A 26,959-nucleotide genomic window follows, 5' to 3' on the forward strand; every position below is an offset into this window, starting at 1 on the left:
ATTTTTATCAACAACTTTTGTCTTTTCTGCATGTTTATCATCGAGATATGGTTCAAATATGGTTTTTGTTCCCTGAAGTATGTGGAAATATCATGGTGGCCCTCAGAATCAGATAGTCTGCTCTTGAATACAAAATGGTGCCTTGTTCTGGGAAGCAGCACTGGACAATGGTTCTATGTGCCTGATGTCAGGGAGGAAAGAAATGGAAAAGTGCATAGCAAAGATGTTTTCTATGCCTCCAAGGACAAAATGAGAGGGGAAAAGTTGGCAACTCACTAGTGCCTGAGGAGTCAAATTTATTGATTCAGAAAAATTAAAACTCTAGCATTTCATTGTGGCAAAACAGCACAAACCAAATTCATTGCTGTAAGACTTGAGCATTTTAATTCCTACCAATAATCAGTAATATAATAATGACTTGGAGGGGGGCTTATACACAGATGACAACATGATACTTTAGGTAATTTGTTATTTAGGTCAGGGAACTTTCTTGCTAATAGATGCTTATAATCATTCTGGATACTGTCTACATTTTAATTAATTTGCTAAAAATCAGATAGTTTAAAAGTGATGAAAATAATAGCTTATCACAATAATTGCATAACACATTTTAAAATGTGGAATATTAGAGGAATTTTTCTTTTCAGAAAAGGAAGCTTGAAGCCAGACAGGTCGAATGAATTGTTGAAGTGACTCAGTAGGTGAGTGGTGAAGCCGGCTGCAAGTCCAGATGTTTGTTTTCCGCCCAGTGCCGGTTCCATCATCGAGGAAATGCAACTGCTTTCTACGAGGATCCACTGGCAAAGGCCGTGTGGAGCACTGTGTGAAGGTTTCTGAGGCTACAGCCATGAAGGGTTGGCAGTGCCTGCCTTAGAGGAGTGGGAGCCCTGAGGCCTCTATCCACTCTTCCTATATTACAGCTTTCTTTTACCTCGAGAAACCCATTTATAGATATTCTTAGCTTATCTGTGAAGGGTTCCACTTAGGCCATAGTGGATATGTGGGTAGAGCCCCTTTTACCTGATTTGAGGACAGGGCATGGAGGTAGAACAAGTGCTCAGATAGAACCCCTTAGCGTCCTGTCTTCGAAAACTCTCATCTCTCCTTTATTCAAAAACTAGGTGAGGCCCCAGAGTCTCGTTGTTCTAACTAACACTGACTTTAGGAGTTTAAGCTCATATTGTAATTGCAGAGAGGAGATGGAGCAGAAGGGAGTGAAGTGCTTCGTCATTGCTGCTCTTCTTTCTTGCACCTTACTCATCTTTTCCTGCCACCCTTGGGGTGTTGACAGGTATCTGCTAGGCAAGCCTTGCCACTCTCCAGTTACAAGCCAAACATGGGATAGAGCCAGTAACTGATGACCCATTTTAGCTGCTTTTATTAGGCACTGATTAAAGTCTGGGATGACATCTCCTCTTGATTAGCAGAATCACAGGTTAAAACATATCAATAGAATATCTGGCTGGGTTCGTCTTTCTCTTTTAATGGGCATTTGTACTGATCCATATTTCCTCAGTTAGTTTTTATACTCTACAAGCTATTTGACTGGCAGGTCGGAGTAAGCATAAGAGAGACATCAGTTGTAAACAACAGGAAATGAAACGATGACTTGAAAATTAATAGGCTAGAAAGGTGGAAATTAATTCAAATAATTGAAGACAATGTTACTTATAAATTTTGTTGATTTGAGATATGATGGAATAAAAATTAATGGTTTTTACCCCAACTATTACTCCAACTCTTTAATATCCATGCAAAAAGACCAATGATGTTGCAATTTCCCTTAGCCATCCGACTGGGAATGCATTATTCCACCAATTTATTTTTATGTTGTATGGATGATATAAAGGTTATGAGCTGCCCTTTGTATAAAGAATGACACTAATGTATTATGTATTACTTGTAAGGCAGGTGCTTGTAAATGTTTTCAAATGTTGTGATGAAGTGTTTTTTTATTATTATTTTATTGAGGTCATATTGGCTTACAACTTTGTGTAAATTTCAGGTGTACATTATTATATTTCAGTTTCTGTATAGGCTGCATCATGTTCACCACCAATAGTCTAGTTTTTATCTGTCACCATACATATGTGCCACTTTATCCCTTTAGTCCTTCTCCCACCCCTTTCTCCTCTGGTAACCACTAATCTGTTCTCATTATCCATGTGTTTGTTTATCTTCCACATTTGAGTGAAATCATATGATATTTGTCTTTCTCTGTCTGACTTATTTCGCTCAGCATAATACCCTCAAGGTCCATCCATGTGGTTGTGAATGCCACAATTTTGTCTTTTTTTAGCTGAGTAGTATTCCATTGTATATATATATATACACCACATCTTCTTTATCCATTCATATAATGAAGTTTTGTTGAGCTACTCAGTTTCCCCCTTTACCCCTTCCCCCATGGCCACTGGCAGATATACTGAAGAAAGCTTACATGACTGAAAGACGCTATCTGTATTCCTGGAAGAGACTGAGGACTCCTGGTTCATTCCAGACTATAGGTATGACCTTGACCTTCTTACGTCTATGCAAAACAGTTGAGTTCATTGGATTAGAGATAATGCAGTAGAAGTTAGGAACAGATATTTTACTTCCTTTTCCAGAGGTAACTTTTTTTTTCAATGACTGAAAAATATATTTGATAAAATAAATACAAAATTGTAATATACCTGCAATCCACCAGTGGCTCTAAATTGTGTTAGCCCTACCCCAGATCACAAACAGTGAATTGCTTACTCCTCTGCTTCACTGAATTCTAGCCTGTTAAGGCAAATGAACTTTGCAATGATAGCAGGCACTAACAGAGTATATTTTTCATCCTTTAGCATCTTGCTATGAATGAATTTATCCCTCACACTGAGGTAACATGATTTTATATAAAATCATTTCCACGTGCATTTAAATTCAAATATGAGATGCTTTTTCTTTCACTGTCCTTTTTTGATCTTGGTCTAGATTTTCTACACATGGTAAGAGAATATTTTCCAAAAACAGGTGCAATATCTACCTATGCTATCTATTCAGATGTGCAATGATCTTTCCTGCTCATCTGATAGTTAGAATTACAGCCCTCCTCTCCACCCCAGCCCCCTAGTTTTCTAAAAAGACATAGTTGTTGTACTACTGGATTTCTAAAATAAACTGTCCCGTACGTTATGTGACTCACAGAAGTACACCAGATGGATCCCCAAGATACTGAGTCATATTGTTCAGCCTTTTGAACACACATATTGATAACATTATCTGCTGGCATTTCTTTTTTATCATTTGTGAATGTTCTACATTGATTCACCTGTCAATGCTTCATGAGATTTGGAAGTGTGTCTTTTAATTTTCTTACTTCTCGGAACCCATTTTAGTTCATACCTATTAATGCCAATCAGGTATTGAAATCAATAGCTTGAAGGTTGCCAAGAAGACGATATAACTTTAGTTTAACATACAAACAATTTAAAGCATATCTATAAAAGGAAATTTTTCCATAGATAAGAGCGTCTAATTTGAGGCTGTTTCTGGCCACTGATGGCTTTGGCCTCACAACAAAGTAGAAATTGAATATTTTCCACTTAATTTGCTTCCATCTCTCAACGATGCAAAAATTATCGTGGAAGCAGTTCCGTTTCCCCTCAACAAAAGGTTGTTTCTTGTCAGGAACCTGAGTGCTTTGACAATTTTAACTATAATGAAAGAGGAAAACCCTGGAAATGATGCTAATCTCCATAACCCCAACTTGAGAAGTGGAGAGGCAGTAGATAAAGTTAACAGTCCGAATTTTGAAATTAAGGGTTAAAACCTTGTTGAAGATTAATGGCTGATTTGTTTCCCAAAGTACAGTACAGATTTGGTAGTTAGCTAATTCAATAAATGGAAAAGCCCTGCCTAGCAGTTCTGGGCTTGACTCATCTGCTTGGTTGTTCCCATTAATTAAATAAACTGTGAAATGGTCAATGCACTGCATTTCCTCATGCTCTGTGGGTATAGACCAAAGGTGAGCCTTAGATAACAGGGTGGCCCATCAGAAACCTGCGTCAGAATTACCTGAGGTCACGGCTAGATACGTAAATTCCTGAGCCACATCCCATACAATCTTCTCTGTAATCAGCAATCCTAGGTGGTTTGTAGGACGCTGAATTTTGAGAACCACAAACCAACCAGAAGCTCGATGACTTGCTTGAGGCCTGTCACTTAGATCTGACCTTTTCTGTAACACATCATCCTCTTTATCACTTTTCCTTTTGTCCTCTGCTTTCTATCTCCTGTGCCATGACAGGGCAAGCCCTTTCTTCTTTACATCCCTAGTAGTGCTGATTTTAGGTCATTCTAAAGAGAAATCTGCAAAATGAGAATTTTGAATTCAAGGAAGAATTTGAAAGAAGCAGCCCATCAGCATATATATATGATGATGTGATATATATATATACATACATATATGTTTCTGTCTCACATTCAACTCTTCATATATATATATATACACATACATATATATATCTGTCTCACATTCAACTCTTCATAGTATTTAAATATTTATTATAATTTTTGTCCTCATATTTACCCTATGAAATATACCTGGGAAAGCATTTCTATTGTGATTTTAAAGATAAGTTACACTAGGCTAGGAAGTTAAGAGGCTTGTTCATAGGACCAGATTATATCCTGTGTCTTCTGTGAACATCTTGAGGACCAGAAAAATGTGAATTATCTCAATATCCTCAATGCCTAGGACATTTCCTGGACATAGTATATGCTCAATAAATGTTTGAATGCCTCCATGTGTCATTTCTCTCCTCTGGCAGGCCCAGCCCTGCAGGGCAAGAGCAGAGAGCGAGCAGAGCAGAGGGTTAGCTAGATTGCTCTGAATCCTTACACAGGGACCAGGAGATGAGAACCACTTGTCCCAGCTCTGGGTTCCTGATTTCTGGGGTTTCTTTCTAAGAGAAGATGCTAGTAATAGACCAGGCGAGACAATGTGGCCATGAAACTATATTATTTGTTATTTTCACTGACTTCAACTTGAGTTCCTAGAATCTCTTTAGAGTGTATCAACTCAAGTTACCTCTTTTATACATAAATCCTTTTCTTCCGTTATAACATAATTTTCTTCGTTTGTGGTACAAACCCCTCCCAGACCTCCCTAGACCCTGGAGAGCTCCGTGTCATTACTAGTTCCTTCATTTGCACGTGACTCTCCTCATTATAAGGTGGTTACTATAAACTGGGTCCTGTGCCAAGGCAGACATCGGTGGTGGCAGGGCAGTCTGATGTGGATGCTCTGGTCTACTTTGTAGGATTCCTTTTGGGTTTCTGGTTACCATCACTTTTGTGGTTAAAATAATATCAAAAATAATATCAACCAATCCACAGTTCTCTCTGCTTTCTCACCTTGTTTTTCTGCCACAAACTCTGGCTCACTTTTTAAGGTGCAGCTGAACTGCACAGTTTCCCCAGAGTTCACTTCTGATGCCTATCCTTTATTCTATGTTCTAGAACCCTGCTCTGATAAGTACATTCTACTCAACGGCAACAAAAAAATGAAATGTTAGTGCTGTCTTTTCTCTAATGCAATAAGAAACACTTACATTTTAGAAAAAGTCTGACTTCTCAGTCATGTTCTACTTCAGGAAGATAACTTTATTTGTCCTCTCTGCCAAAAATCATACTCATCTTATCCCTGAAATCCTCAAGTGCTCAGATTTTACTCTGAAGGAAAGGGTACTGACCTGAGAATGAGATATGAGCTCTTGACACAGCACAGCATGTTACCTTGTAAAATTAGGACTTGGATTAAATGCTCTCTACAGTATTTTTGCCCTTCATTTCCAAGACTCTTATGTTTCCCTCATCTCAACAAACTGAAAGAAGATAGAGGCAGAGTGTTCCGAATTCTGTTAAATCCATGCGTAGGCAAAATCGCCCTTACTCGGGGCTGGCCCTGTGACCAAGTGGTTAAGTTTGCACGCTCTGCTGCAGGAGGCCCACTGTTTCGTTGGTTCGAGTCCTGGGCGCGGACATGGCACTGCTCATCAAACCACGCTGAGGCAGCGTCCCACATACCACAACTAGAAGGACACACAATGAAGAATATACAACTATGTACCGGGGGGGCTTTGGGGAGAAAAAGGAAAAAAAAAATCTTAAAAAAAGTTGCCCTTACTTATTATAGGAAGATTAAATTTCAATTAAAATGTGTCAACTTTTTACTATGTATTAGGCACTGTTAGAACATTTTATATATTAATATATATGTGCATTTATTTTTAATTTAAGTCTTACAGTGACTTCATGAATTAGGTTCAATAGTTGATAAATCCCTTCTAGCCATGAAGAATGTATTTCCAAAACTCCTTATGGGTAATTAGAACAAGTAGACTTGTAATAATCAGTAAGAACTCAGAATATTGAAAACACGGTGTAGGGATTTAACCAAGTAGACTTCAATAAGGCAATGTCCTTAAAACTGCAGAATACAAATTCTTTACAAGCACACGTGGAACATTGACAAAGACTGATCACATAGTCCATTAAAAAATTTCAAGGCATTAAAATCAAGCATATCTCTTCTGTGATGAAAATAAAATTAAAGTAGAAATTAAAATAAAAGATAAACTGCAAAACCACTATATACTAAAAATTAAGAAGTATACTTCTAAGTAACCTAACCTATGGGTCAAAGATGAATAATAATATAATCTTAACTATAATCAATATATTTAATAATATAATATAACAATAATATTTGATATATAAAAAAATTATATATCAAAACTGAAGGAGTATAGCTAAAACAGTACTTAAAGGAAAGTGTACAGCATTAAATGTTTGTATTGGAAGAGAAGAAACACTGAAGATTCATGAGATCAGCATCCATCTTCATATGTTAGGGAAAAAAAGAGAAAAATTAATCCAAAGAAAGCATGAAGAAGGAAACAATAAAGTTAAAGCAGAACTTAGTGAAATAGAAAACAAACATAATAGAGGGCATCAACAAAGGTGGAAATTGGATTTTTGGATAGAATAATAAAGTTGGTATAAGAAAAAAGAGAGAAAGCCTATAATATTACAAATAAAAAGTTGCTTAACTATAAATGCTTCATCAATTAAAAAATACATAAGAAAAGAACACCGAATAACCTCATGGCAAAAATTTTGAAAATCTAGATCAAATGGACAAATTCATAGACAACTTGTTAAATAGACAGCTTGCCACAAATGACTTAAGAACCAAATCCAAACAACATAAAACAAAAACTCCACACTAAGTGCTTTCACCAAGCAAGTTCTCCTAAATATTTAAGGGACAAGTAAAATCAATTTTTTACTACTTCCTACAGAAAAATCAAAAGAAAGGAAGCTCATTTAATGAGGCTGCCAAAATCTGCCAAGGATTGTCTGAGAAAAAAAATTACAGGCCACGCTCCATCAGATACATAGGTGCAAAAACTTTAAATGAAATATCAGCAAACAAATTCAGCAATGTGTTAAAAGAATAATATATCACAACTGATTGGGTTTATCCAAAGAATGTAAGATTTGGTAACATTAGAAAATTGGCTAGGGCCAGCTGTGACATCCTAGTGGTTAAGTTTGGCACATCCCACTTTGGTAGCCTGGTTTAGTTCCCAGGCACAAATCTACACCCCTCCTCTATCAGTAGCCCTGCTCTGGTAGCAGCTCACATACAAAAAGAGGAAGATTGGCAGTGGATGTTAGCTTAAGGCAAATCATCCTCAGCAAAAAGAAAGACAGACAATTGGCCAATGTAACTTGGAAGATTAACAGATTCAACCAGATTAAATCACGTTTATCTCAATGGATGCAGGGAAATATTTGAGAAAATTTGACAGCCATTCTTGGTAAAAGTTCCTAGCCAGCTTGAAATAAAAGGAAAATTCTTTACATTGATAAATGGTACCTACAAAAAACTCTAGCAAATATCACACTTAATGTTGGGATGGTAAAACTTTTTCTTTGAAATTAGGAACAATACAGGAATTACTACTTTTATTCAGTCTTTTACTGGAGATTCCAACCAGTGTAGAAAGGTCAATAAGTAAATATATAAATAAATAGAAGGCAGAAGGATTTGAAAGGGAGACAGAAGCTTGTCATTGTTGGGCAATGATATCATTGGGCATGGAGGATTCAATGGAATAATGATTAGAATTAATAGGAGAACACGGTGAGTTCTCTGAATTTAAAATCAATAATTAACATAAAAAGATCTATTTCATTTCTATATGTCAGCAACACTTAGAACATAGATTTTAAGAAAAAAATTCCATTGACTGTGGTATGAAGTTCCTTGGAATAAATTTAACAAAAGGTGTACAATACCTTTACGGAAAAAACTTACAAAACTCAAAAAAGTGAAGGAGACCTAAATAAATGGAGAGAGACACTATGGGCATGGAACAGAAGACTAAAATACACAACTCTCCTCAAGTGGGCCTATGGAGTCAGAGCAATCCCAATCAAAATCACAATGGGCTTTTTTGTTTAGATGTTTCTGACATCTTGATCCCCAAATTCACATAAGAACTCAAAGGATCAAAATTAGTTAAGACATTATTTAATAAGAAGGATAAGATGGAGAAACTTACTTTTCTAGATATTAAAGTTTATAAAGCAAAAGTATTTAAGGCAGAGAAATTGGTGCAAGTCAAATAGTCCGTTGGGACAGAATAAATTATTGAACAGTAGACCCCCACGCAGGCGGGCACTTGATAAATGTACCATGGCAGGTCAGTAGGGAAAGGACAGAATTTTCAAAACTAATTCTGTGGCAATTCAGCATCCCATGTGGAAATGCAGGAAATCACAGCCCTATCTGACACCATGCACAAGAACTGATTCCAAATGGATTAAAATCCTAAATGTAAAAGCAAAATTGTAAGGTTTTGAGAAAATAATAGAGGAGAGTAACTTCATGAGCTCAGGAATGAGAGCTCATGACCACAAAAAAATCACTGACCAGAAAAGAAAAAATTGATAGATTTGGCTACACTAAAATAAACAACTTCTGTTCATTAAGAGAACCACAGAGTTAAGAGGGGAAAAAAAAGCCACAAAGAGGGAGAAGATATTTGCTGCACATATAACTGATGAAGGGTTATATTCAGAATATATACAAAACTATAAAGAAAAGGAAAACAACTCAATAAAAAAGGGCAAATAACAAACAGGTGCTTCACAAAAGGGGAACTCATAATAATCCTAAAAATAATAATAATGCTAAACTTCTTTAGTTATCTGGGAAATGCGAATTAAATCCATGAGATGTAATTACATGATTACCAGGTTGGAAATTTAAAAGATCTGACACATACTAGGTATTGACTAGGATTTTGAACAGTGGGAATAGGACTTGCTGTTGGGAGTGTAAGTTTGTACAACTCCATTGGATAACAAGTTGGCAATACTTAGCGAATTTGAGCGTGCTTATTCTCTACCACCCAGAAGTCTACTCCTACAAGATCCTGGAAACTCTTACACGTGTGCCTTAATAGGCAAAGTCAAGAATGCAAACATTCATACTGGGTAAAAGTTGGAATCAAGCCAAATTCTATTAGTAGTAGAATGAATTACATATTTTGATATATTCATTAAATAGGATGCTATATAGCAGTGAAAATGATCAAACTAGAGCTACAGCCAACAATATAAATATATAGCAAAATATTAAAGAACAGCAAGGAATGATTATGAGGAAATTCAGGAGATCGCTTACCCTTAGCAGGAAGGAGAGGGTGTGACTGGGTGGGGGGCACTCAGGTGGCTTCTAAGATCCTGCCAATCAAGGTCTGGTTCTTATATGGAGTGATGGTTAAACAAACTAAAAAATTATAGGGAGAAGAATTTGTGCCTGAGGAACTAGAGGTTTCATGAAAAAAATAAGATGAAAGGAGCTGTAGGCTATAAATCTCTCTGTGCAAACCCATGCAAATATATTATTTTCACTAAATGAAGCAAAAAGACAGAACTTTCAAGAGTATATCCATGTAAACCCTTGCATCTTAAACTAATTACAATGTGTCTTGTATAATTCATATCTATTTACCATAGTTTGCTTGCTACAAACTTTTTAAAGCACTGTCTACAATTTCAATTAGATGCAAGTAACTTTGTTTTATTTTGGGGTAGCTAATTTGCATCCTCAGAGATATTGTTTCTCTTTTCCTCTCTGCCTCCATCTCTCCTTCCCTTCCTTCCTTCTTTTTTCCGTGTCTGGTTCTTAGACCAAATGCTTAATACGTTTGCTGTGCTGTGACCTGGAGTTTTGGATGCCGGCAGCAAAAGCTCCCAATGCACAGGGTGAGACATGAGATTAGCCCCCGGTCACACAGCTCTAACAAACACTGCTGAAGTCTGGGTTTATTTTCCTTCAGCCTCTTTTCCCTTCTGAAATATCACAGAAAAAAAAAGATAAAACTTGTGATCTTCTTCTTCCCTTCCTTTTCTATTTCCAGCCACCTGCTCTCTTTTTCTAATTAACCCCAACACAGTAAAGACAGCCAAGATTCTCATGGTTATATAAAAAAGGAAAAATAAAAGAAAATAGAAAAGCCAGATATACTAGAATTTTGCCCAAGGAAAGTCATGGTTGAAGGAGTTTTGTATTTCTTTGTCCAATTAGCAGATAAAGCAATGGTGACTTGTCGTCTCATTCCTCTGCTTTAAAAAACGAATCACATGTTTCCACGGATATTCATGTGATTAATGATGACAAAGTGGAGGCTTGTTCAGGGGAGCTCTGAAAGACCCAGAGATGGGAGTCACACTCTATGCCTCTAGGACAGGGGCCTGCTCAGGACAGGCCGAGGGCTACAGATTCATTATATACTGATGTGTGCAGGGTTCAGGGCGTTTATAAACCTGTGGAGAGTGTTTTCACAGCAAATGGGTAGCCAATAGGAACAAAATCACCTGAGAACATCAATGGGCCCAGCTTCAGGGAGCTTGTTTTCACACTGCCTTATTCTGAAAAGCATTTGAAACCAAACAGAGGGAGTTGAGAACCAACCCTCAGCTTATCAGGATGCAAAAGGAGGAGGGAATGGAGAAAACCAGGAAGACAGCAAATGAGAGATATGAACTTGTAAAATTTCAAAAATGGTAATTGGCCTAGTTCTATGCAGCCTGGAAATTGGAGCAGCCTTTCCAAAAGTCTTACTCCAGCGTTATTTCTGCACTGTTTTTCGCGTGGAGGGTCTGAGCTGGTGCCCAAAGAGCGTCTCTTCAGCTGTTTCCTCCTGTGCTTGAACTCTAATTGCATTGAAGCAGCAAAATGTTGCAAAGGAGGCCAAGAGCAGGAAATTAATGGGAGCAGAGAGAAAGAGGCAAAGGAAGAACAGATTGGAAAACGGAAACCAGGAAACCAGTGCAATGATCATTCATTGAACAAATACTGAGTGTCTTCTGGGAGCCAGTGCTGTGCTAGGTCCTGGGGACCGAGTGGTGAGCAAGACAGACCAGAGTTGTGCCCTCGGGAGCCCACGCTCTAGTGAGGAAAGATGGATGCACACAGTCCACGCTGTGATTAGCAGATGGGCCGTGTTAGGTTCATTTCTGACAGCTGCATGTTCATTCCCTCTTGACGAGAGACTTTCAGAGCAGTGTTGCACATACAAGGCTTTTCTTCTCAGTACTGATGTCAGAAAGGTAAGTGCGATATTGCTACAAGGGGTCGAACGCCCATATAAAGGCTTTAAATTTTAGACAAAGACCACTTGGAATCTGTGTAGACCCAAACTCTTTTTACTTGTGTTATTTTAATTTATTTAACAGACACTTAGATACGGCTCACTTTAAGTCACAGTTCTAAGTACTTTACAAATATTCACTTATTCAATCAACCTTAATCTTAACATCCCTTATGACAACCTGATGAGGTAGGTGTTATTATTGTGTTCATTTTATAGGTAGGAAATTGGCTTGGGCAAGGTCCCACCGTGTTAGGGACTGAATGTTTGTGTCCTCCCAAAATTCATACATTGAAATCCTAACCCCCAAGGTAACGATATTAGGAGGTGGGGCTTTTGGAAGGTGATTAGGTCATGTAGGTAGAGCCCTCATGAATGAGATTAGTGCCTTATAAGAGACCCCAGAGAGCTCTCTCGACTCTTCCATCTTGTGAAGAGCAATGAGAAGACAGTCATCTATGAGCCAGGAATTGGTCCCTTGTCAAACACAGAATCTTTTGGCACCTTGGTCTTGGACTTCCAACCTCCAGAACCGTGAGAAATAAATGTTTAATATTTAAGCCGCTTAGTCTTTGGTGTTTATGTTATAGCAGCCTGAACAGACTAAGACACACAGTGAGTGCCAACAGGCTATTCTTACATTCAAAACTGGATCTTATCTCTGATGAATTGGATACAAAGCCAAGTGAGAGGAGGAAGGAGGGTGTGAGGTCGGACAAGAGGCAGGTGCCTGGTCAGCAGGGCCCTGAAGGCCGTGGTGAGAGGTTGAGCTTTCATTCCAACTGCAATGGGAAGCCAAGGAAGGTTTTGAGCAGTTGAATGACATATTGGATTTCCATTTAAAAAGGTTACTCTGGCTGCAGTCAGGGGAGCAAGTAGAAGGACAAACAGAAGGTGTAATCACAAGACAATGATTTGGAAAAAAACAATGAGGAGGTGATGGGGTCATTTGTGGACATGTTTTCCAGTTTGTGCAGAGAAGGAAATCGTCTTCGGCTCTATTACTCTTTGCCTTCCTGAAGACCAGGCAGCCGCAGGAAGGTCATGGAAAGGACTCCAGAGCATGCACTTCTAATCCCAGCTCTGGACTCACAAGATGGGATCCCAAGTGAGTGACTCTATACAATATCTGGCCCTCCATTTTCCCACTTAAAACACTCATAAAATTGATTCTTTTTGTCTGCTAATCTTTTTAAGTCTTTAAATATTTTATGGTACTTAAAAACTGTGAGCAATCTTACATATCACATCCTTTCTGAAGGTGAAAACTTGGCCTGTCTTGTGCAAACCTGGCACATTTAGACATTTAATAAATGTTTCATGAGTGACTATTTAGGAGAGGGTAGATTTGAGAAAAGCCGGTGGAAGGTTTCTAGTTCCACCCCACGCTCTGGCCCCTATCTGGCATTCCATCATCGGGAATTAGTTTATAAGATCTGTCTGCTTTTTTATTGCTTCTAACATCTTCAGCCTGGGGTGGGAGCAAGAATGACCCTGGGGCCATGGAGCTTTTTCAAGTGACAGGGATGCCACGTTTGCACCACACACTTTTTGGGTAGGAATACACAGTCTCACATAACTCCTGCGACTTTTCAAACGTATTTGGAGGCTGTTGTGATTAACAACATTCAAATTCATCGAAAAGCATTACTGAACTCGTAGCCTCTTTTTGTCATGGTGTCATGAAAGGAAATATGAAATATTTTGACACTACACAGGAATCTTCTTCAAAAGGTTGGAGCTGCTCCTTCAAGGAGAGAAGAAAAGATTTCACTTTCTGTCAGAGCGTAATCTTCCTCTGGGTAGCCTCCTGAGCTTCTTGCTATGTACTCACATCCTCCAGGGATGAATAATTACTTTTGAGAAATTATTTAGTTGAATTCTAGACTTGCACTGTCTTGCATGTGATGACTTGTCACAGTTGAGAATTTGATTCCTTCTTTAGCAGAAAAATGGCGATTGTGAGGATGATGCTGTTTGTTAAGGAGGACAGTATGAGAGGGTTTTTTGGTTTCGTTTTTTAAAGATTCCTTTAAAATCACTCAGAGAGCTAATATCAGTTCCTTCTTCCTTCCTTTCCTTCCTTCCTCCTTCCCTTCCTTCTGTCCTCTCTCCCTCCCTCCCCCCCTTTCTGTGATGGATAGAAGGGAGAGCATGTGGCTGGTTTTGCCTAGGAACTTGAAATCTTTTGTTAAATATTTAAGAGATCTGGTAATTTGATCAAGTAATTTTCATCTGAATGAGGACAGGAAACCTCTGGACTATATTTCCAGCCACTCTAGAACTCTCGGGTGGATGAATCTATAAATGGCCTTGCGAGAGTTTTTGTGGTCAGAAAGTACCTTGAATGTGCTAGTTAATCTAAGTGTGTTTGATAAAATAGAACAATACTCTTGTCTCATGAGTCAAGGATTTCCCCTACCAACACTCGCACACTCATTTACACACTGACACATCCACACATTCACACATCCAACACACACCCCCTCCGTCCCCCCCCCCCCCTCCCCCCCACACACACACACACAAGCTATCCAGGAACCAGGGCAGACCTCCTTCCTTGGGTCTGTGGCAACCATAGGAGTCACCACCAAGGGGCAGCAGAGGCTGCAGAACGGGCGGTGGCCCAGCTGGGGAGGTGGTGGACTGGGAGCTGAGTCTGTGAGGGTGGAGATATGCGTTTGGGGGCAAAGCCCTAACTCTGAGGATGGGTAGCAAGCACATGGTCCCCAGGGTTCCAAGTTTTGTTCGGCTTTCTATTCAGGTCTAGTGTGGTTGCTTTCTTTAACGCACAGGTTCACATGGTGCCTACTTGTTCTGTCCCCTAAGTATGTGACTCCCCTATTTCCAGAGAGCAGTCTGAGCTCTGCTGCCCGCACCTACTTTCCCTTCCTGGCATGCCCCTGGGGCAGGAATGAAGGAGCTGACAGTTTGGGCCAGCTGGGTTTGTTTAGCGGCTCTGGGAGGGGGAATGGACATTGGGCGACACGGCCACTCTGGAGAAGTGAGCTAGTTAGAGAAGGTGAGAAGATGGGCAATGGCCATCACAAGGGGTGGGGGGACCCGTCTCCTCCCTCCCCCCCCCCCGTTCTCTGGTACGGAAAATGGACATTTTATCAGTTCTGTGGAGACTCATGCACTCTGGCTTCAGGACAAATTTTCGCTTTCTGCCTTCCTTTGGATTGCCATTCATAAATCCTTCCTTCGTAGAAATTCTAGAACTGCTGCTGACTGCAAGAAACTAGGATCTGGGAGGAGTTTGATTTCCTGAGTCTTCTGGGGTGAAAAGAGGGGAACCTGTAGCTAAATTTTGCAGAAATCCATGGGGTGGCCGAAACAGCCTTTTGGGTCTCTCTGAACTCACAGCGCAGTCTTGGTTGAGTTGTTATCCAAGTGTTTAGAAAATTAAATACTTAAAGCTTTTCCAAGATGGCATTTTCACAAGCATTTCTCCCTCCTCAACTTTCTCAAGTGAAAAGCTTTTTCCATGTGTGTGTTTCCATGACAAAAACCACTTAGTGTAATGTAGCTTGATTTGTCAGTTTTTTCTTTATGGTTGCTGATTTTTTGTCTCCTGTTTAAGAAATCTTTGCCTACTCTTGGGTCATAAAGATATTCTTCAAATTTTTCTTCTAAAAGCCAAAAGACTATTACTTCAGAGCAGTACGAGGTTCAAAGCAAAATTGAGTGGAAGTTACAGAGATTTCCCATACACCCCCTGCTTCTCCCCCAAACAGACTCCCTCTTATCAACTCCCCCATCAGCGTGGTGCATATGTTACAAATGATGAACCTACATTGATGCATCATTGTCACTAGAGTCCATAGTCTGCATTACAGTTCACTCTGGATGTTGTACATTTTATGAGTTTGGACAAAAGTATAATAGTATATATCTATCATTATAATATCACGTAGAATATTTTCACTGACCTAAAAATCCTCTGTACTCTGGGTTGTTTTGCTCTTCAAATATAGATGTGAAATCCACCTGGAACTTATTTTTTACGTATAGTGTAAGGTAGCCAACGTTCTTTATTTTTCTGCATGAGCAAATACTTGGTCCAACCCCATTGCTTGAAAATACTGTCCTTTCCCCACTATACTACAGTGTCACATTTTTTTGTAAGTCAGGTGGCCACATATGTGTAGAGCTGTTTCTGGATTCTTTATTCTATTTCATTGGTCAACTTTTCTATCCCTGTATCAGTATTATACTTTCTTAATTACTATAGCTTTATAAACTGGTATTGACAGCTTGTAAATTGGGTCCTTCCTATTTGTTATTCTTTTGCAAAATTACCTTTGCTGTTATTGGCCAAGATACTCAAATTTGATTTCTTGATTAAAACTGTCTTTTCCTTGTCAAATTTTATGGCACTATTCCTTATGTATTTCCTAAAAGTAACATTGCAGGCCAGTAATATTGTATAAGTTGTGTTCTAATGTACTACAATAGCTCTACAAGGTGAAAGCTTTCTAGGACACTGTGAGTCAGTGAGTCACATGTCTGTCCTTCCCTCCAAGGCTAGGGAAAGAATTCCCTTTCTTTTCCCATTGGCCTTTCCAAATTCCATCTGTCTTTCAAGGCCTGCCCCAAATCCTGTGTGTTTCCACCTCCATTATATAACTCTCCTCCGACTCCTCCAGCTGCCCTGCGTGGCACAGATTTGCTGATACACTGCAGCTTTACTCCTAGCAAAAGACCCAACGCCTCCCAGCCTCCCAGGACCTGTGCGTCTGGGCTGGCCTACTTTCCACAGTGTCATCTCCAGCCTTCCCCTCCCCCAGTGGGCGCCCAGCCGCTCAGGCTGCCTTCAGTTCCCCGCAGGATCCTGGTCCTACACATGTTGGGGTTGGATCTTCCTGCCTGACATGTTCTTCTCTTCCTGCTCCCACCACCTTCCTTTTATTGGTTAGTGCCTCATTAACCCTTAAGTCCCCTGTCCAGGCATCCTTCCCTGACCCCTGGTCTAGATCAGTTCCTCTTGGAATGTGCTCCCTGTACCTCCTTCATGGCATGTGTCACAGCTCAAAATGATAAACTTGTTTGATTATTTGATTAACACTTGACTCTTTCATTAGATTGTAAGCTCCAATAAGACCGGATCCACAAATGTTTTGCTCAACATTTTAATTTCTAATTTCTAGCCTAGTGTTTGTCCTGTAGTAAGTGCTCTGCAGTTCATTTATGAATGAATGCATGAATGAATGAAACACTTTGGCTTGGTGGCCTATGTTACTCTCCATAGTACCATACGTATAGATGCTCAATACATATCATTCTAATTCATCTCACCTTGTTTGATAAGAACTTTTAATAAAGAGCTCCATATAATTATGAAAGTAGCTTGCCACATTATGAAATGACGTGCCTGGCCATCCCAGGCAGAGTAACGGGTGATTCTTAATTCCCCATACCCAATTTGATGGGGTAGTGGTGATAATAATGGGACATAACTGAAATATGATTTGGAAGTGTCCTACATCTGCAAATACCTGGCTTGCCTTCTGTGTCTCAAGTTTACCTTTTGGAAATCTTAAAAAGCTACTTCTGATTTGGTTGTAGCACATGGGTACACAGCATTTGGTTATGGGTTGGTGGGGTTGGGAGGAAGCTGGAATCTTGGAGGCTGTGACTTTCTGTCCCTGGGAAGTCACACAACTTGAGCTTATTCAGGGGCAAAGGAGGGCAGCCAGGATGGCTTCATCAGCAATTGGCATAGATGAATGAGTTCTAACATCTGGTCTTTCATGGAAAATTCCTGTAGTTACGGAGCTGGAAAGTAGACTATCATTCCATTAATAAAGGGCCCAGAATTAGTTCTTGTTCTCTGTGTTTCATATGCTAGTCATTGATGAATGATAATACTGTCATTATGGTCTTAAGCAATCACAGGAGAAGATAAAAAGTATGTTGCATGGTCACCCTCAGCAGCACTATGCGTTGCAGAGTTGGACAGGCAGTGGGGGCACAGCCCTATCCTGCTCTGATAAGGACGTCTGTGTCTGTAATTTGCTTATTTGGTGACCCAGTCTGGAGAGACGAGAGATAGAGTGCTGCTTATGATACAGCCTCTGCTACATTCTGTGCAAGTGAGGGAAAATCACTAACTGGGTTCTGCCTCAAAGTGGGAAACACCGACCTTTTCTAAAACCCACCTCACTGGAATGAAGTAAGGTTAATGTAATAAAGGCAAATGGCACTTAGGTTCTTAGGGGGAAAGAAACAAGGTAAATTTTTATCAGGAGGATCTTCCTATGGTCATTAGAAGCATGACTTTAATGGATATAAATAAGGAATTCAGACCAATTATCAAGCATATTGCAATTGAGTTCCTCAGGTACCTTCCAGTGGGGCAGGTGAGAATGGCACGTGGAACAGCAAGCTCTGAGGGGAGCAAGGAGAACTGCAGAGCTCAGGGCAGCCTGTGGAAGGCTGGCCCCCATGGGTGGGCTGGGTGGTCACAGGAAAGCATGCCCACAGGATGGCTGAGTGTGTATGTGTGTGTGTGTGTGTGTGGAGGGGTGTGGGTAATGATCGAAGGTGGAAAGACACCGAAGACAAATTTAATTACACCACATTCTTGCTTTCAATGTGTTTATATTGGGCATTTAGAGTTTAAAGCTAATTAAGTCAATTCATCATATTCTGTGAAATACAAAAGTGGTTTTGTAAATTCTAATTAGGCTGAGGACATTTGCATTATTTAAAACTAGGCAATTGGCCACCTACAGCATATAGATGATTCATTAATTTCAAGTAAATGTAACACATGTGAGTAAATGGCAAGACCCTGAGGATTTCTGTGGTTGGCTCTGCCTTCTGTCAGGCTATCATGCACCTCTGTACACTGTACTTATATTAACGGTCTCCACCAGGATGTTCTCAAATACCTTGTCCTTTCAAGTGAATGCCATAGGAGCACCAGTTGGTTATTATACTGGACGAAGCCAAGCCTGTGAATGGCTGCTCTGCCCACAGTGTCTTGCCAAGCCATGGGACGTGGTGGTTCCCTCCTCCTAAGTGAACGTGTTCATACGTCTTGATCCAACCTTTCGGGCCACTGCTGATTAGATCAGAATGAGCCATGGGCATTCAATCTATGGCTGGCCTAAGAGGTGGCCTGGCATGAAAATGCTGTTTTTCAGGGATAATGGTGGTATACTGAGTCTTTCAGGTTCTCTCTCAGGAATTTTAACTGAAGATGTGGCAAGAGTCAGTCAGTTGCAAGCAGAACCTTAGCTGAAATGCCCTCAGAGAGAAGGCAGTACATAAAATCATGAAGTAGTGCAAGTCACAAATAAGCAGAAACAAGAGTAAGTAAATACCATGAAGTTGGGGAGACTCTGGAAGAAAGGGAGAGCTGTTAGCTGGTGGTAGCAGATGGGGAGTTGAGACTCTAATGGCCGAGGATAATCTAGATAATCCCATTACTGGAGCTATATTGGATTCTTCCAATTTCTGAATTGCAATGTGAGGCTCAACTAAATATTTCCATGATTCCTGGCTATGACACGTGTATCCCCATAGTAACTGCTGCCCCTACACCACCATAACTTTGAGTAACAGAAGAGAGTATCTTTCCTTGCACGCCAAAGTGCCTAACACACAAGTATGCACAGCCATGTGTCACTTAATGACAAGGATGTGTTCTGAGAAATGCGTCGTTAGGTGATTTTGTTGTTGTGTGAACATCAAAGTGTACTTACACAAACCTAGATGGTATAGCCTACTACACACCTAAATTATATGGTACTAATCTTATGGGACCACCATTGTATATTTAGTCCATCATTGACCAAAACATCCTTTTGCAGAGCGTGATTGTAGATGGTTTGCATAATTTTTTTTTATTATTTTCATTGTCTTTTAGGTGTTCTGGGTGGCTTTCTCCCTTATCTTCATTCCTCACTTTCTCTGCTCCAGTCAGTTGCCACTTTCTATGTCCTACATCCTCCACTACAGATAGATAGATATTCATGACCCAGAGCAAAGTGGTAATGAGGGCAGTGAGGGTTAAACCAACCTTGCCAGTCACCAAAGCGTCCTCCAGACACAACTTGGCACAGACTGCCTTTTACTTTTTAATCAATTTATCTTCATACTGGATGATGAGGACATGACAATTTAGCTCAGATATTAGCTTGAAGCTAAATTTAGAGTAGATTTTCTCTTCTCTCTCTGCCTATTATTAAGGAATCAGCTTACTCTTATCCCTAGATTCCTCCATTCAAAGACAGAAAAATACCTGCACAGCAGGGACATTTTAGAGTTAACACACATCTGGTTTGGCTAAGATACTCTCTCCAGGAGCAAGCCTGAAGCTTTTGAACTTTTTTTTTTGTTTGTCTACACATGGATACTGTACAGTGGTAGCAGACAGAGCTCCCTGAGTATCAGCTTTGACCTGCTGCAAGTATATGCTCTCCTTTTTCAGTTGAGCCTTGGTCCTTGCATGGAAATAATTTTTTAAAATCCTTAACTGCTTCTTTGTTTTAGCATTAGAACCTCACTGAGTTTTAGTAGGGCATATGACTGCCCAGTTTGCAATTATATTTCCTAGCCTTCTTTGTGACTAGGTGTGGCTGTGTGACTCAGTTTCCCCCAACAGAATATGAGCAGAGTGATGATATGACAATTCTTTAAAAGGAAATTGCTTGCCCTCCATTTTTTTCTTTTGCTACTTTCCAGCCCCAGATGGGATTTTGGTTCACCAGCTTCACTCATACAGTTAAGGGTAATATAATAGGAAATAGCAGAGCCATAAGATGGAAGGAAGTAGAGTCCCCAGATAACCTGATGGAGCCAAGCCACGTACCAACTGGGTACCTCTAGGCTGTTACATGAACGAATAACAAATATCACTTCCTTGTGTGAGCTGTTCTATGTTTGTGTTCCTCTATCACGATAGCTTCATCTATACTGTAACCAATACACAATGGTGGACACTTACTGCGTGCTTACTTTGTGTCAGGAACCACACTAAGAACCGAATAGGTGTTATGTCACTTAACTATCTAGCAATCATCCTAAGTTACTACTTTCTCATTTTACAGATGTGCAAACAGGCTTAGAGAGGCGAGGTAACTTGCCCAAGATGGCATGACTATAAGTGGAAGAAAGGACTTGAACTCAGCTCTGAAGTACTTCAAAACACATATTCTTAATTGCTACACCCTCACTTCTCTTAACATTACTGTTTACCCTTTTTCTACAGAGAATATGCAAAGTATTCTTCTCTGCCACTTTGAAGTTTCAGTCTGTTACATGTTGTAGCTCTGGACTCCTTTTCTGCTCAGTTTGGTATAGATTTCTCATTTTATCTTAATTTTGGGGGTACAGGCACGAATATTCTTTAGTTTTGAATATATTCATCTTGCCTTGTTTTTTAGATTGTAAATCCATCAGGAGATGGTGCTGGTGACAAGAATGCTGAATAAATGACAATTATACGTCTAGAGATCAGAATTGTCTGGTGTTCAGAACGACTCAATATTCTCTTATGTGATGTTGTTCTCATGAGTGTATGAATTCTATTAATGAATCAATCCTGGTGAAAACTAGCGCCCCCCCCCCGCCCTTTAAAATACATTTTCATGGTGGCAGGGACTTTGAGTAGAGGAAACATCTGAAAAGATGATTTTGAATAGGGAATGATGCCCATTCCATTTATCGCTATACATATAAGCTGGCAGAATTTAAAATTTTCATGATTGCACTTTATTCAAATGTTAAATTCATGATCATTCTGCCATATATGAATTAGTAATAAGTTTTCTGCATAATAAAAGAAAATCCAAAGTAACAGTGCCTTAAATAAGATATATTATATTTTCTAACAGGAAAGAGGACTAAAATTGGGCAGCCAAGGACTGATACGGTGGCTTTTTGATCATTGGGATCCCAGGCTCCTTCTAACTTTTTCCTCCCCTATCCCTGAAAATGGTTTCTACTCTAAAGGTTCCCTCATGGTTAGCAAGAGCTCGTGTGATGACAATCATTGTGTCAGAACTGCAGGCAGTAGGATGTGGAGAGGGCAAAGAGCCTGTATCTACCTATTCCCTTTTAAAAACCTTTTACAGGATTTTTACTAAATGAATTTCTACCTCATTGGTCAGAACTTAACTATACCTAGTTACTTAGCAGTCCAAATAAAATCAAGGTTTTGTCTTGTTTTTAACTAAGGAAGAATCAATGGTGGGTAGACTGCCTTGCCTTCCAACTAGAAAATTCTCACCTTTCTACATCAGGGTTTGACAAACTATGGCCCATAGGCCAAATCTGGCCTGTACCCTATTTTTGGTAAATAAAGAGTTATTGGAACAAAGCTGTATGCATTCATTTATGTATTGTCTACAGCTGATTTCATGCGACAGCAGCATATTTGAGTAGTTGTTACAGAGACTGTATGGCCCACAAGCCTAAAATGTTTCCTGTCTGATCCTCTATAGAAAAAGTTTGCCCTCTCCTGTTCTAGATCAAGGAGGACAGATTCTGATGAATGGATGGCTTTATTCCTTGAGATGCTACTGTAACAGCAGAGTTAGCTTAACGTGGATTCAGTAATAATCTATTCTTCTCCAGCCCCCGTGAGGTTATATCTTTAGGTATATGTTTGGTTGCAAGCAACATAAAACCTGACTAATAGTGGGTTAGACAAAAAGGAGTTTGTTTATCTCACATGCAAGTCTACAGGTGCAGAGTCCAGGGCTGTGCAGATGCTCAATGATGCCTTCAAAACTGGACTATTGTATTCTTCCCCGGTCATGCTGAGAATGTTGGCTTTCATCTCCATGCTTATTGTGAGATGGCTGCAGTACCTAAAGGCATTATGTCTGCATCCCATGTAGGAGGAAGGAGAAGGTGCCAAAGGCCAAAGGGGGCATGAGTCTGTCCCTTTCCAAAAACTTTCCCAGAGGTCCTTATTGGCCAAGACTGTGTCTCATGACCACCACTAGCAGCAGAGGATTCTGAGGTGATGAGAATGTAAGTTGGGCACATTACTGGGGCAAACAAATGGAGAATCTGTTGGAAACAGGGAATAGGAGACAATGGTGGTATCTGCTACAGAGGGCTCCTCACAATTAACTGGGCCACTCTAGTATGTTCTTATAGCCTCACCTTCCCTTCTACCTTTCCTACCTGCCCTCCCTGTCACAGTTCCCAAAATTAATTTTGTTCTTTTCCCCTCCCTCTTGTATTTTGGCTAGGTGAGAAACCTGGAAATGAGCCTGAAGAGGTGAAGCTGCAGAATGCCAGCAAACAGATTGTGCAGAATGCCATCCTGCAAGCTGTGCAGCAAGTCTCCCAGGAGAGTCGGCAGAGGGAAGAGAAAGGCAGTGGCAACCGGGGCAGCTTCCAGCTGGGTGTAGGGGAATTAACCAAGAAGCATGAAAAGAAGTAACGCAGTGGATTCGGCTATTGTCATATGCTTGGTTTCCAGCCTTCCTCTTAGTATAGGATGCGTCGCCAAAATGTTGCCAGTAAAGCAAACCAAAGTGTCATTGGCACCTAGCAGTAGAATGAAGTCGCACTAGCCCTTGGCTGAGAAGCACTGTTGTGAAAAAGTGCATTAGATGATTCTGTTTATCTTAATGCAGTGCCTCTGAAACATAGTGGGGCCAAACATGACACTGTAATTGCAAAAGTAGTTTTGCAGCACCATTTATTTTTAAAGTTCTTTTTAAAAAAATGATCCTGTCTTGTTTATTTACTTCTGCCTTTTATGCATTCTTTCTGTGAATTCAACCAGCAGTCCTTTTTGCTGAAATACTGAATGCAGTACTGTGCTCTTTATAATATTTTAAAAATATGTGCTGGAAAGGTGAAGGAATGGAGTTTCACCACCTTCAAATATAGAATTGGGGGCTTTTATAAAGTAGGTCCAGGTCCAAGATCAAATTTAGCAAAGGCAAATTCTAAGACCGAGTCCCTCAGGATCTTCCCTGTATTTATATTTATTTACTTAAGGCATGTGTTTATATTACTTTTACGAGAGGAGGGGTTCAGGTTTTTAAGAACTCAGTCTGTTAGTCTCAATTCTCTCAATTGTTAAATAGTTGGTGTTTCCTCCCTGTGCAGAAATCCTTTGGAAATATTATGGATTTCTTTTTCCATCTCAAGATTAAAACAAGACAAGTGAATCTATATGCACAAGTTGCCAGTGACTCAGGTCATAGCAGCTCCGTGAAGAGCAACTAGAATTGTAGATTCCATCCTGGAGATTCACTAGGGTCTGATTATGGGATGCAGTGTCCTTGGAAGGAGCTCTGGAGCCTTCTAAATGTTATGTTGCCATCAGGCTATGCAATGCACTAGTATCATGCTAACAGAAACATTTCTTTTCTCATCCACAAATTAGAATTTTTTTTTAGACTTTAAAAATCATATATCTCAGAAAGGAATAACACTTAAAATGGGAAAATCACTATCTCAACTCTTTGAAACATGAAAATACAGTGGGCACAATAAAGTAACAGTGTTGTGAATGCAGTCATGGAAATATATGTGTGTGTATGAATAAAGCCATATCTGTTGCAACAGTATGACTTCTTCTCCGCTCCCATGTGGATAATGTACATCTTTCTGGGTCCTTAGAGTCCCACTTCACAAAAGTTATTGCGTTGGTGCTACTGAGGACAAAGAAAGAATTTGAACTTTTTTTGTTAAAAACCTTTTGGCTTCAGAATATCTATGTCTAAATGTAATAGTTTTTTAAAAGGTAAAGTATTGGCATATAAAGTGTGGCTGATATTAAGATATACTTCTAAAATTCCAATACGTTACGCTTTCCAGAATGGATACTATTGTTAAATGAATAAAAACAGTTTCTTATCAGCTCTTTTAGACTATCTCATACATGCACAGACGGAATAAATTCATAGGGAAAATGGTAGCAGGAGGGAGCAGATGGGTTAAAATTTAAATATGGTTTATTCATAAATTTTTTAGCAAACTCATGAAAGTTGAAGAATGAGTTTAAGTCAACTGGAAGTCATATAATTGGTGTGATATAATTGCACAGTGTAGACAGTTGGAATGAAGGTATTAAGGGAAATTATCCAGGAGTATCCACAAATAAAAAGAATAAACCCAAAACTTGTAGTTTGCAAGTGATCTGGTACTATGTGTACTAAGATGTCTGGATATAACCAGCCTTGGATCTTGCTGTCATATGGCAGAAACACTTAAATGTGCTGTCTTTCCTCTCTGAAGTGTCTGTGCTAATACAATGGGAGCCTTTGAGAACATCTGATTAACCTCTGTATTTAAATGTTATTTATAAAAATAAAAGATATCCAGCTTTGAAATATGTTCATTTTCAACAAAATTTTCTATGCCCTACCATTTGGCTCATTTTCTATGTGGACCTCACATTCATATGGCACCACGAGGCATCCCAAGTCTGTTTTCCAAACCTCTAGAAATCAGGACCCTGAAAGTGCTTCTTCACTGTAACTGTCTGAGGAAAGCTGTGGGATGGTGGCTCCTGAGGCTTGATGGGAAAAAGTCAGGTGCTAAGAAGTGACCTTTGTTCTCAGGAAGTAAAAGTAATTGGGTCGGGAAAGTTGAGTGTGATCTTTCCGATCGTGTGATCTCACGATCTTTCTGAGACAGAAAGTCTACAGCAAGGAACAGAGATGTTGAGAAGTTGTTGGAAGAAGAAAAGAGTTAATCAACCCTTGCTCTCCATAGGTAGGTGCCATATTGGCAGAATCCTATGAAAGCTCAGCCATAAAACTGCATGCATCTATCAAACTCTTACTTAGGTCTCTCCCAGTATAAATTTATTGGCTTTAAAGGGGCTCATGGAACTTCCTTTGGCATAGGATGAAGGTGGCCTCCACTTGGTTATTACCACAAAACAGCACACAGCTTTCAGTTTTAGAAATTAGTGGGAACACTTACGTAACGTCCTTTATCTTCTCGACTACTACACGGTAAAATGTGTGTGGGCCTCCCAGCTCTGTGGGTTCAGCTGTTCATCTTTTGCTTTGCCTGTCTCTGGGGTAGAACTAGAGAAAGAAATCCTTTTATGATACTTTGCTTTTCTGTAATCACCTATCCAGTGTGAATAGTATTATAAACAGATACAAAACAACTTGCCGCTTCCTGGGCTTCCTCCTTTTTTCTCTTTCAGCTGCTAGTCTTCCCTCATGGTGCGGTTTCAGGTTACAAATAAATGAATCAACCACTCAAAAATAATCATTAAATTTATGCTGTTCAGGTTATTTTCAAGGTTTTAAGATCTCCATAAAAAAATACAAAAAGAAGGCATTCTAATTGTGTCCACTGTAATAGCTATTCTAGTAAAACACAGTGGAGAATGAAATCTCTGAAAAGTCTGCTACTAGTTTAGCAACGATAGTGCCCAAACAGATGTAAAACCTAAATACTTCAGTTTATGTAATTCCTCAGTTTATGTAAGGAGAACGTGGAAACTGCAACAATATTATCATCTCTCTCAAGTGTGAGAAAGTTTTCTGAAGTATATTACTACCCATTAACTCATTTATCTCATTGTCTCAGCCTCGCACTAAGGTGTAGCCAGCAAGATCTTACTCTCCTCTTGCAGATAAAGTCACACTGAGTCTCAGAGAGGATAAGCCTCTGCTGGTTGGAGAAAAGTGAGTACTGTTGGGTGTAAGAATGCATAAATCACTGATCTAGAACTTTGTGAGCCTATGAATTAGCTAGGGAGCTTATGAATATCAATTCTAGGGATATGTATGTTAAGAAGGAAGAATAAAACTGCCTTACAGAAAGCCTTTCTGAATAAGAAATGTAACAAAAATAACAAAAGGCCAGCAAAAGTCATCATCAATAGAAAAACCTCAATGCCATCACCCTCAAAGAGTGAGAGCTGAGGAGAGAAACAGCAAACTCCAGAGGGAGCAAAACAGAAAATCACAAGAGAGCATGGCACACGGAATTCCATTTCCTCTGTTCCTCAGAAGCCCACGGAATCCTGACCAGGGATGGAGAAGGACGAATGAAAGGGGGGACTTTATTATTTGTCTTCTGCTACAGTGTGGTGGAAACGACTGTTGGGAAGAAATAGGTGAAATAGGAGAAGGGACTCCTCTCAGACAGAAGTGACAACGTCGTCTTATAGAAATGAAAAAAAGAAAAAAGAGAAAATTCATATTAAAAAATCCCCTCATCATATTTTAGGAAAATGGGTACAAATGATCAACAGCCGTATTTCCAGAATAAAAGAAAAATTCTTGAAACTTCTAGGCTGAGAGAGTCAT

At 39.6% G+C, this 26,959-nt stretch overlaps 1 protein-coding gene across 3 annotated transcripts in view; it reads left to right on the forward strand.

The window, feature by feature from the left end:
- Nucleotides 1-25,889, forward strand: part of AKAIN1 (A-kinase anchor inhibitor 1) — a 51,338-nt gene extending 25,449 nt beyond the window's left edge. Inside the window, exons 1-3 of one of the 3 annotated variants that reach the window (XM_070513308.1) lie at nt 10,743-11,661; nt 12,671-12,810; nt 22,916-25,889. In XM_070513308.1, the coding sequence (XP_070369409.1) occupies nt 12,747-12,810; nt 22,916-23,109 (258 nt within the window). In that variant the 5' untranslated portion in view covers nt 10,743-11,661; nt 12,671-12,746 and the 3' untranslated portion in view covers nt 23,110-25,889. Of the gene's footprint in view, nt 1-10,742; nt 11,662-12,670; nt 12,811-22,915 lie in introns of those variants that run through there. The other 2 variants (XM_070513309.1, XM_070513310.1) reach the window with 2 other exon arrangements.
- The last annotated feature ends 1,070 nt before the right edge of the window (nt 25,890-26,959 follow it).

Source organism: Equus asinus, chromosome 7 (genome assembly GCF_041296235.1).
Source record: "Equus asinus isolate D_3611 breed Donkey chromosome 7, EquAss-T2T_v2, whole genome shotgun sequence".
Lineage (NCBI taxonomy): Eukaryota > Metazoa > Chordata > Mammalia > Perissodactyla > Equidae > Equus > Equus asinus.